Source organism: Egretta garzetta, unplaced genomic scaffold, assembly GCF_000687185.1.
Source record: "Egretta garzetta isolate BGI_Z169 unplaced genomic scaffold, ASM68718v1 scaffold158, whole genome shotgun sequence".
NCBI lineage: Eukaryota > Metazoa > Chordata > Aves > Pelecaniformes > Ardeidae > Egretta > Egretta garzetta.
The window spans coordinates 182,020-193,606 of NW_009260430.1; the positions used below are offsets into that span (position 1 = coordinate 182,020).

At 46.7% G+C, this 11,587-nt stretch overlaps 1 protein-coding gene across 1 annotated transcript in view; it reads right to left on the minus strand.

Annotated features, from left to right (window-relative positions):
• Positions 1 to 323: 323 nt before the first annotated feature.
• Positions 324 to 11,587, minus strand: part of COL20A1 (collagen type XX alpha 1 chain) — a 45,946-nt gene continuing 34,682 nt past the window's right edge. Inside the window, exons 25-34 of the mRNA XM_035899272.1 lie at positions 9,923 to 10,000; positions 9,196 to 9,282; positions 6,959 to 7,012; positions 5,481 to 5,534; positions 5,078 to 5,131; positions 4,683 to 4,736; positions 3,127 to 3,198; positions 2,472 to 2,507; positions 1,141 to 1,189; positions 324 to 544 (exon numbers count right to left, since the gene is read on the minus strand). Of these exons, the coding sequence (XP_035755165.1) occupies positions 324 to 544; positions 1,141 to 1,189; positions 2,472 to 2,507; positions 3,127 to 3,198; positions 4,683 to 4,736; positions 5,078 to 5,131; positions 5,481 to 5,534; positions 6,959 to 7,012; positions 9,196 to 9,282; positions 9,923 to 10,000 (759 nt within the window). The remainder of the gene's footprint in view (positions 545 to 1,140; positions 1,190 to 2,471; positions 2,508 to 3,126; positions 3,199 to 4,682; positions 4,737 to 5,077; positions 5,132 to 5,480; positions 5,535 to 6,958; positions 7,013 to 9,195; positions 9,283 to 9,922; positions 10,001 to 11,587) is intronic.

Sequence of the window (11,587 nt, forward strand, 5' to 3'; positions counted from 1 at the left end):
CAGAGGTGATCCGATCCGTCACCACGTGTTCATCCAAATGGCTGCTCATTTTGCCTTTCTGTAGGAAAAGCCTCCTGCCCTCTAAAAATCAAACTGCTCATCCTTCAAAATCTACAAACCGGCCTTCCTCTCAAAGCAGAGCTTGCAAAAAGAGTGGGCTTCATCTGTCTTCTCCCTACTCTTTGAGCTATCTAACCTGGCTTACTCTTCCTAGAAGAGAGAAGTCCAAAGGGAATATTGCAATCATATAGATAATATCATGGGTTATCTTTACAGTACTGCTTGAGGCACTAAAATGCCTAGTTAAAGTATCAAAGATACAGTCAAAAATGCTTACGAACACTTCTCTCCATACCTCTTTCTCCAGGATACCCATCTTTGCCTGGCTGTCCAGGGATGCCATTTTCTCCTTTTTCTCCGTTGCTTCCAGGGGGACCCGGAGGGCCTGGTGGTCCTGGTTCTCCTGGTTTCAACCTTTCTTCCCAAACAGGAACTGGCTTCCTTGCATGTTCATGAATAAATGAGTCAAATTTCAACACGTGAGCTAAGAAGGGAAGACAGAAAATAAATGTTCCATTGGCTGGGAAATTCAGAAGAGAGACAAAACCAGAGGATGTTGTCTAAAAAGCTACTTAAAACTATCTACTAGTGCTAAAAGGCTGCCAGTCCAAACTGAGAAAGCCAGAAGCTGAAAATGGGCAGCTGAGTGCTGACTTCGCTGCCTGACCTTGGGCAAACCTCTGCCTCTCTTCATGCATCACAGCACAGGAGCTTTACCAAAAATGCCTCGTCTCAAGAGGCATCAGCACAAATCACCAAACGAATAATTTCTTTCAAATTAGTTTCAAGCTTTTCAATCCAAGAAACAATGGAATCTTTGCAAAGTGCCAAAGGGTTTTCCAAAGAAATGTTTCACGGGTCTCTGCGCTAATGCCACCCAATAAAACCAACTGAGAGCCTGTGATGGGACATTTGCTGTGCACGGTGCTCAGCACAGCACAGGATGGAGGAGCTGCCTGGGTCACTACAGCTTCATGTTGCCTTCCCTCTGGTTTTGTGCACCGCTGCTGGAGAGGCACCACCACACTGGGGAGCTGGGCTGGTTATACTGGTTATACTCACTCTGAATCATCCGCTCACAAGCCTGGCTAACGAGCTGGTAAATTGTGGCCAAGGACTGTGGTTCCCCCTAAAGTGAAACATTTTTTTTTTTAAATTAAAAAAAAAAAAAAAAAAGAAGTATTAATATCTTTTAAACAGGATCGATATCATAATGCATGGTAGATTTCTGCCCGTTCTTTTTTGTCAGCTTGAATTTGAGAGGTATTAATTACTGTGGAATGCAGCTTTATTTATTTATCACAAAGCTCTGAGGCCATAAAATTGAAATTGGGAAACATCAATAAATGCTTTTCTTCTGCACATCAAAAAGCCCAGGCTGAATCTCAATAATTATCAAAGCTACCGAAAAAGGGAGAGAAAATTTCACTCACAAATTTTATCAGAAAAGATGCTAAGTCTCTAACTCACTGTTCTGTGATATGTAAAACTTTTAATATGATCAGATATTACAAAGTCCTATCTTTGCCTAAATCTTTTATGAATATTGATTCTTACCATTACTGTATTCTGAATAAATCATGGCTGAGGGGTGCTTTAGAAAGTTTTAGTAAGGTAGGGAGAAGCGATTAAAATGCAAAAAGCTGCTTAAAAATAAACGCTGACTCTGTCTCTGAAAATTCCTACCTAAACCACTGCATACTTCCAAAAACATTTATAAAATATACGTCTCTAGCTGGATCGCCGTGGAGATTACCCAGACTTAAAAGCTTGGCACATCGCCCAAGGGAGGGAAAAGGAAAGTTCCACTGCAAAAAAAATAAATAATAAATCTATAGAAAAGGAAAAGCTGGTGGGAATGGAAGGAGAACGGTGTTAAAACTTTTAATACTGAAGCATTAACTCGAGACAAAAGCAGTCTGTCAAAAGCAGGTCACGCCGGCCTGCAGCCTAATTCACAGTCTTGGCAAGGAGACTCAGAATCCTAGAAAGACACGGGGTTTCTTTTTAAACAAAAGTCAGGATAAGAAAAAAACTTCCTCGCACAATAAAATAACCTCCAAAGGCAGCGCAGAGCTCCTGATGTCAAATGCTCTGTGCTGGGGGAGGATTGCTACACATGAGCCCCCTCTTAGGCAATTCATTAAAAGGGAGCAAGTCAGAAAGTCAAGCGGGTTTGGGTTTTCAGCAAAGAACGGATTTTCAGTTGGCATTTCTTCGTCATGACAACCCTTGATACTAGGGAGCTCCTGATGCTGCAGGGTTATTTATGTCCCACCAGCAAAGCCAGTGCAGGTAAATGGAAAGGCAACGAGGCAGAGGGACATGGAGTTATTCAACGCCAAGCAGGTTTGTAGGCGTAAGCATAGCTTGCCAAGCACGTTACCACATCTAGGACCACAAAAACTCACTTTCTCTCCTCTTTCTCCTTTTGGACCGGGCAGCCCCTACAAAGAAAGAAAAAAATAAAAGTCTAGGGAAAGGAAGAGCAGAAGAAAACAAAATTAATCAATGGGGATGTGGGACATGGAGCACAAAGTTTGTTTCCCACATTCGCGTCATTTCCTTGACTTCGTGCCAGTGACCGGAAGAGCTTTAAGCTCGTAGGAATATTTTGGTTTCTTTTTTAAGAAAAAGAATAATAAAGCAGCAGCTGGAAGACTCAGGTACAATCTTAGAACAGATTTCCCAACATAGCGGGCGGTTTTTAACACCTGAGAAGAAATAACTGTGACATTTAGACCTGCGGTTGCCCTTACCAGCCCGACTCTGGCTACTCCAGCTCAGGGCTGACTCTCTTCCTTTATTCTGGAATCTTACACCAGAAATTTGTTTTCATCTTGTATTTTGTGTAGCTTGTGAATCTACAGAGAGCAAAGGGAGGTGGGATTTGATAAATGCTTTATTAACAGTTAAGTAGCCTGGGCTTTGCATCTCCTTAGGAAGGTTGAGTGTGAATTAAAACTATTCTTTAGCCTCTGAGGGAGAGCTGCTGTGGGAACAGCTTGTTTCCACTCAACTATTTCATGTCTTGGCCTTCTTTGAGACCCCAAAGCAGAAACTTACTGTTGGCCCAACGTCACCCGGAGGTCCCTTCTCTCCACTGCTGCCTCGGGAGCCTGTCACTCCTTGGAAACCCTGCAGACATTAATTACAAGACACAGATAAAAGTCCAGTTACTTCCTAACTTTCTTCTTTCTCTGTTCAAGGCTGACATCTCCCTGCAGCTCCAGGGGCACCAGCCGTTTGAGTTTAGAGGACTCTAGCAAGGGCATTGTAGCCTTAAGGTTTGTGTCAGTACCTCATCCAGCCATGAGTCCAATGCTAAGAGTATATCGTGTATGAGTCATGTTCACATCATTTCCTATTACTATCTTAATTACAGTCAAGCCAGCAAAGCTGAGTTTTGCCAACAAACTGCAATGTGTTTTTTGCCCTCCAGGCTTTAGATCCTTCATTATATATTCAGATTTAGATGTAGCCTGGAGCACAACCCTTCTCTTCAGCCTCCTCATACCATGCTGTTGTTTTCTTTTTCATTTAAGACCTGTGTTTGCCTCTAGTGCTCTACAACAATAACAGCAGCTTGCAGAATGGGAAGTGCCGCCTTTGGTCATCTCCTCTTTGTGAAGTTTCTGTGCCCTTTGGAGCCATAAAGGGAAGAAAAAGATAAGCCAAAAACCACCAGTAGGAATACTTCCTTTTATAATTTTCCAGCTATTACGTTTAAGCTCAACAGAGATTAGCAACTCTTCTGATCAGTGAAAATGAAAGACGTCTTCAAGGCAGCACCAGAACAGCTTTCCGAGTCTGCTCTGAAGGCTACAGTGCTTTCCTCATATTTAGAAAGCTGAGGTTCAACCCTGCCAGCTCCGCATCTTCCCAGGATGAGAAAGTCAAAGTTTTGAGTTGAATTCCACCTTAGCTCCCATAAATAGCTGACTTCACCACAACTACTGGGGGTCCAATGCAAAGACAGCAGTGAGCGATCTCCATCTTACACTCTTCAGGACTGCCAAATTACTTATAATTCAGTGGTAGGAATCAGTAACTATCAGGTCCACCACCCATCATCTAAAACCAATTTTGGTTCAGTTTCCCACATAAAGTGAAGTGTACCTGTTTCACAGAACTTGGAATGGCTGTGGTGCCTTCAAATTAGCTGATAGATGTAAATCAATCTTAAGATCTTAAGGTTCTGCTGTCCTGGGCACAACAGAGTGCAAATACACCTATCTCCATATAGCCCTGGCAGCAGATACGGGAAATGGTGGGGGGGGAAACCTTTCACGCCTGCCTGCATCCTCCAGCTCCCCCTGATTTCAGTCGAACAAGCCCGTAAAACTCAAACTCAACCAACAGTTGAAAAACGGTAGCACCAGGAAAGCAAAAATAGCAAACCAAGCACCTCCTTGCTGGGTCAAAGCTTCCCCAGAGCTTGCCAGAAGCAGCCAAGGTTTTTCTTCTTACATTGACCATGGCAGGGAAAGTGGACATCTCTACAGCGTGCCAGGTATTCCCCAAGATAGGGTTTTGCTCTGACACCTCTGGGTGACAGCAGAAACCACAAGCCCCTGCTGAGGAAGAGATTTCAATATGCATCACTCATAGTGAGTACTCACCCTTGGTCCAGGAGGTCCTGGAGGTCCAGCTGTGCCTTCGAGTCCCCTCACCCCCTGCAAAGCCAAAGCCGGTCATTTATTAACAAAAAGATTCAAAGAGACTTGGTAAGCAGTGAGGTCATTTTTCCATGTGCTGCTTTTAACAGGAGCTTGCTAGGAAAGGCTAAAAAATGCATCTGCCAAGCAGGCAAGAAGGGCAGCACGTGGTCAAATTTGGCCAAGCCTGAGATGACCCCCTTTTTTTTTTCCTCCAATCCCTCTGGACTTGTGAAAAGACCATCCACTTATGCACTGAGTGCATTAGAGGAGAGCTGGGTGTTTCAGGTCTCTGCTGGTACGCGCACACCAGAATTTTAGGTCCCCATCCATCAAAACCAAGAGGTGAGATATTTTACCTTTGCACCTTGAAGACCATCCCTGCCCGGAGCTCCCTGCACACCGGGAATGCCCTGTAAATCAGAATTGCTGGGTAAAGTTGGCAGCTGATTATCATTGCCCTAATTCACCTTGTAACAGGGGGCATAAGCAAAAGATGGAAGAAGAAACAGTTATTCCTTGAACAGAGCAATCACCGTCATCCCACCTTTAATTCCATCATGTCTAGCTTTCAAATAGGTCTATCTTTCTTGCACCAACTGATTCAATTTCCCTCGGGAAAGTGATGACACTCCCAAATGAAAGGCAGTTTCCAAGCAGACGGCTGTAGCAACTCTCTGGCTTTTCAGCCTTGCTTAAAGTAGTTACTGGGAAAAATGGGCAAATCTTTGAGACACCTGAAGGAACAGTGTCAACCATTACCTGCATGCCAGGACTTCCAGTGTCTCCTTTCTCTCCTTTAATTCCTGGTGGTCCCTTGGATTAAAACAGAAGCACACAGTTAGGCACGCAGCAGCATCCTTTAGGGCGAGCAGCATCCTGCTGCTCCACATCCACATCCCAGGTCACTCCTGCTCTCTGTGGTGCTACAGGGTGCTCTACAGCCGCAGCATGTGCACGGGGATTCTGCCGCCCCAGACATGCATGCAACGGCCTCTGCTCCTTGCCAAGCCACGATGATCATTGCGAAGAAAAATGCCTGAATACTCCAGTGGGCTGTTTTCATTACAGGCACATGAGGGAGAGTCTGGACAAAAGCAGTCTTTTGCCAGAATGACTAAGAGCAGGGCCTCATCAGCATGAAAAAAACGATCATCATGTCTCTCCAGTGCAGCTGTCCAGCTGTTAGGGAGGATGATGTAAATGCATAGATCACGTTTTGGGGGCTTTATTGAGTGTAAAAGAGCAAGTGACAAAAAAGGCAGTGGAAGAGATCACATACCACAGGACCCTGAACTGTGATTCCTTGGGAACCTGGAGACCCTTGTTGGCCACTAGGACCCTCTGGTCCTACTTGTCCAGGTGGGCCTGGTTCACCCTAAAGCCAAAGACATGAAATCAAACATAAAGAAAGAAAGCAATCAGTTCCTGCTCTCCGCGGGGGCTGCACTGCACGACCTGGGTCAGCACGAACTGTCTATGGGATTCAAGATGAGGTCAGGACAGTGAGGGGATCTCTAGTGACCTCAGCTGCCTTTGCCTTTTAGGTCCAAGGATTTGGTACATCTTTCATGGGAGAAGACAGCAAAGCTGCAGATGGTGCCTTGCAAAGCATGATTCACCTTCCCAAGCTGCAGGTCATTCCCGTTATTCAAGGTGGCCAGCGGCTGAGGTCTGCATCCATTCTCATTCCTTCCCCAAAATCCTTCCCCTCTAACCATGCTGCTTTCCCAGATGTTATCCCAAAGGAGGGGACCAATGGGCTGGGCTGGCTCTGCCCTGTGTTGACCAGTGGGGCAGTGAACACTTGCACCAGGGCTTGTTCCAGTCCCCAGGGCTGGAGGATTCAGACCTGTGCTCACCTCAGGGCTGCTCCTGAAGGCTTTGTGTGGTTCTTGCTCTGCTTTCCCCTCATGCTGCTCTGCCCCAGACCAGTACCGCTCTGTCTGGTTTGGGGGCTTGGCAGCCAGAACAAGCACCGCACAAAGGCTGACCATTTTCCAGCAAGGCTGCTTTCAGAGAACGTTGCTGACCACGTACATTGCATTAATTCAGCTCAATCAGCCTCATCATCTCGATTTCCAAAGCCCAATTGAGCATTTAATTAATAAGAAGTGATCCCATCCTCCTCAATACATCAGTCCTTAAGGCTCTGTTTGGGCTCTGCTTGGTGCAGTGAGGCAGTCCCGACACAGCCCGAAGCAAACAAACCCACAGTAGTGCTGGGTGTCAGGACTCACCTTGGGGCCTGGCTCCCCCTGCTCCCCTTGCGGTCCCCTCCTCCCGGGGCTGCCCTGCCAGGAGGACATAAAGCTGCTGTTATGAATATCATAATCTTTATTGCAGTGGAACGAGGAGTCTAGGGGGCACAGTCGGTGAAAGATGTTTCCTGCCCCAGAGAACTGGGAGCAAATGGAGGCAAGAAGAAAATGAATCAAGTCATCCAGCAAATGTGGGAAAGGGGAGAAGAGAGGACAGCACAGCCCCTCTGTGACAGGCGGTGGGTGCCCTGCACTCACCACCAGCAGGAGATGAACTTCCAACCTGTTCAACCTCCTCCCTCCAACTCCTCCAGCAACTCCATGCTGAGACAGTGAATGAAGAAGGGGTCGCATATGAACATGGAAACACATTTGAGAAGAAAAAGCAGAGGTGCTTGTGTCTACAACCCTTTGGGACTCTGTTGGTTTTTATAATATCATCCCGAAAGAACAGACACACGTGGAAATCAGGGAGAGCAATCAGCTCTGGGGAGACCTGGCTTAGCTCTGCATCTGCATAACTGCAGAAACCAATCTCCTGGCTCGAACCAATATTGTGTGAACTTTTGACATCTTAATCTGAAAGTTTCTATTCTTAACTCTATAAAAACAATGGATTTGGATTAAGAAGTACAGGCAGGGAGCTTTGGGAAAGGTGCTTTCAGAAGCTCCCAGAAGCTCATTTCAGAAGTCAGCTGGACCTGGTCAAAAACACTCATTAAGGACAGTGATAAAAACAAGGTGGGACGGAGTCTTGCCAGCTGGCATTTTAAAAATAGCAACGAGCGCTCTTGTAACTGCAGCAAATTACCAAGGGTTTGGTGGTGTGAGGATAAGGTTATGTGTCAAAACCGTAGTTTCTCTAATGCTTAAAAGAGTCTCGGTCTTTAAAGGGTTGTACTGCAGAGATGTTTAAACCACAGGGCAATGCAAGCTGGTAATTATGCACTTAGGATATTGAAGCAAACTGTGATAGTGGAGTGTGCTGTATAATTAAACTTCCGCTGGAATGAGCACGTAATTACTCTGGAACAAGGCGCTGCTCCTTGCAAAGCATGGAACTGAATTCACAGTTAAACCATGGTAATGCAAGGGGTGAGCTGAAACCTTTTCACTTAAGCAAGGAGGCCAATGGTTTTTAATGGTTATTTTCCAGGAGAAAAGCACCCGGAGTGGTGGAAATGGGGTGCTCTGGACAGGTTGTCAGGTTTCAGCTGCCTTGTGGAAATAAAATGTTTTTCCCCAAACTTCCAAAATGCAAACTTCTTGATAGCTGCTTCCTAGTGTTTAACTGGAATATTTCCGACTGCAGTTTAAACCCATGGTGACTCTCCTGCATCCATAGTGGATGGGGCAAAATACTGCACTTGCCCTATATCCCTGAGCATGTGACATACTTAGCGGCTGCTATTGCTTCCCCCCCCCATTTCCCTCAGGGTTTTCTTGCAGGTCACATTCAACGTAAAGAGAGCAAGCTTTGGGGACAGACAGAATGGCGGTCTCCTCTTTCTCCTTACGCTGCCCACCCACACAGTCACTTATAAGGCTCCCACTTAAGACAGAAACCAGATAGAAAGGGTTTGTGGTAGGGTTTTTTTTTCATTTATAAAGAGTTTCAGAGCCTCTGATCCATGAAATCTCTGCAGGCACTGCGGGTGACCTGCCTTCCTCTCCTGGAAGGCAGGATTAACATGGCACCAGGAACTGCTCAGCCCGTTCCCAGGTGCAGCTATTGCGCTGCCAGCTCCCTGTCTCCCCACTTCATCAGCATCTGAAACCTCAAGGACACCTCTCAGCCTTGCCCTGGCACGAGGAGGACATCAAAGCTCCCTGAGATAGGATGAGAGGAAATGGCCTCAAGTTGCGCCAGGGGAGGTTGAGATTGGACATTTGGAAAAATTCCTTCCACAAAAGGGTTGTCAAGCACTGGAAGGGGCTGCCCAGGGAAGTGGTTGAGCCCCCATCCCTGGGGGGATTTAACAGCCGTGTAGACATGGTGCTTAGAGACAGGGTTTAGTGGTGGGCTTGGTAGCGTCAGGTTAATGGTTGGACTCAATGATCTTAAGGGTCTTTTCTGACCTAAGTGATTCTATGATTCTAAAACCTCATGGAGCCCCAGAGCGTTATCCTCGCGCCTGGCATGCCCAAACAACACGAAGCAACGCCAGTGCATGCAATATATTGCTTTCAAGGAACATGTGGAAAGGGGAACTTACAGGGGGCCCTGGAGGTCCTGGCAAGCCCGGGTGGCCAGAAGTACAAGAGCAGGCAGGAGCTAAGCTAGGGCAGGTCTCCTCGTCCCTCTGAAATGAAAAGAAGTCAAAGTGGCATGAGCAGCTACATAGCAAGAACGGGATGGATCTCAGGTAACATTCGCAGTGTTTCAACATTCAGTTGGAGAAAAGCAGAAATTTCCCCTACTCCAACAAGAGATTTTTGTGAACAACTGAGTGCTTTATTTTTCTGTCAAACAACAAGTTTAGACAAAAAATTATGCCCCAGCCCTGCCCGAAACTTGTATCACACACACTGGAAGGTAATTTTCTCCTTGCTAAGTATTTATGCACCCCACAAAGCACCTTTCTGTGCTGACAAGAAAACTTGAAAGGAAGAGCAGGGGGATGTTGTGACTCAGGGCTGAGGTGGCAGCAAGGCCACCGGACTGCAAGGGCTGCTGTCACAGCTGGGTTCATGACAGGAGGGACATGCACTGCACAGGGATTTGGAGTTTGCTTTCCTTTTGAAGCAAACACAGTTTTGTTCACTTCACCAAGAAGCACACAGATGTTATCCCCAAGAGAAGAGGAGGGAAAAAAAAAAAAAAAAAAAAAGGTTTCCCTCTTGAGTCTGTCAAAGTGATGTGTGGTGTCACTGCAGAGCCATGGACTTGTTCCATCATCCCCAGATTCATGTCAATTAGCAGAGCCGTCCCTCTTGTCTTACCAGTGCAGGGAGATCACAGCATCTGTCTTCCTCTGCCCCGACACTGCTGCACACGAGCTGCAAAGACTGCAGCTGGAACTGGGGGGAAAAGAGGGTTTGACAAGAAAGTAGCATTGGCACGCATGGTCCATCACCAAATCTCATGGCATTCAAGTGCTAAAAATAATCTTCAGTGGTGATTTGACAGGATTCCTCCATATGGTCCCAGCTATAATTGTACCCCCTAAAAAGCCACAATATGAAAAATACCCTTGGCCACCAAATGTTTTGCAAGCCCCCTGGTCTCTGTGTCTTGCTGAGCAAGTCAACGAGCAGCTTCACACCAGCAAAAGCCAAGTGTCCAATTTACCCCCAATCCTGCAACAGCAGGTGGGTTCTCAAGTAATTGGGCTTCAGCATCACCAAAACGTGAAAGCAAATTTTGCTGTGCACCCCTTAAGGGCATGGAGATAGGAGCAAAGGTGGCAGCAGCACTCCCCAGGGCAGATGTGATCCCCTCCCCAGAACCCCCGCCCTGTCTGTCCCACCACATCCCTCACAGCCGCCACATCTTCCCGTTCTGACTAACGAAGGAGCACACACTGCGCAAAGCCAAACCAAAATAATGAGGCAGAGATTTTTTTTCTTTCCTCGACACCGTTTCTCCTCTTTTTTTTTTTTTTTTTTTCTCCCACTTCATGCGTTTAATAACGAGCAAGCGGTACAGCCCGAGGAGTGTGATACGCGGTACACAGTTATGGATGAGCCCCGTAGATCAAGTGGCATTTAAAGATAACTTAAATTAAATAAGGTTCCATGATAACCAGTAATGAGACACTCTGTCTTCTCAAGGGCAGCAGAGCCATGGAGACATGAAGCTTTGCCGGGCTTGAAAGGCGATGGGAGTGGGGACAGAACGAAGCTGTTCATTACTGAGCTAAGCTGCAAGTAGGGAGAATTTGGGAGGGACACAGCAAGCACATATTCCTGCCTTGTTAGCCACAGGCTTGTCATCAAATTGCCACAGAATTTATTTAGGAAATGCTACCTGAATGCCGCTGTCCCCAGGTTTGTTACACAGTTGACCCCATATCTTACAGGCAATCCCAGTGTCCACTTTTTCCCTGTTATACCCCAGACCTCTGCGCCTCTCCTTGCAGCTGGGGTGTCATATGGGACACACCATTTTTACTGCGCTGCTTTGAGGCGAGGGAAATTGTACATCAACTGATGCGCTGTTTTCCCCTGGACTCCTAGAGCTAAAAGCAGAGCCAAGGAGTAAAAGCTTCACGTAAGTCATGGATGATTTTCTACAGCCCCGCTAGCACATTGCGAGGGATGAACTTGCCCCATATTTAACACTCCTGTTTTGTGGAGTTAGTATGGCAGCAGACTGCCAGGCGATGGCCTTCATGGGTGCTTTTGCCCTTAGGACCATGCACGGGGCTGTCAGAGGGTACGACGCCGAGTCCACGCTCCCCCTTGTTCTTTCCTCCTGTAGGGAGCGGGCTCTCCGCAGCGCTGTGCGATGCAGTAAGGACATACCCGCAGGCTGGCACTGAGTGTTTGCGTTGGTTTTTCTTTCAAGAGCCCCTATACTGAAGATTATTTTCGTATAGTTTGCATGCAGATGGGCAAGCCTGAACACGCTGGAGACTGCGGCGCATCCAGCCCCATTGCCATCAG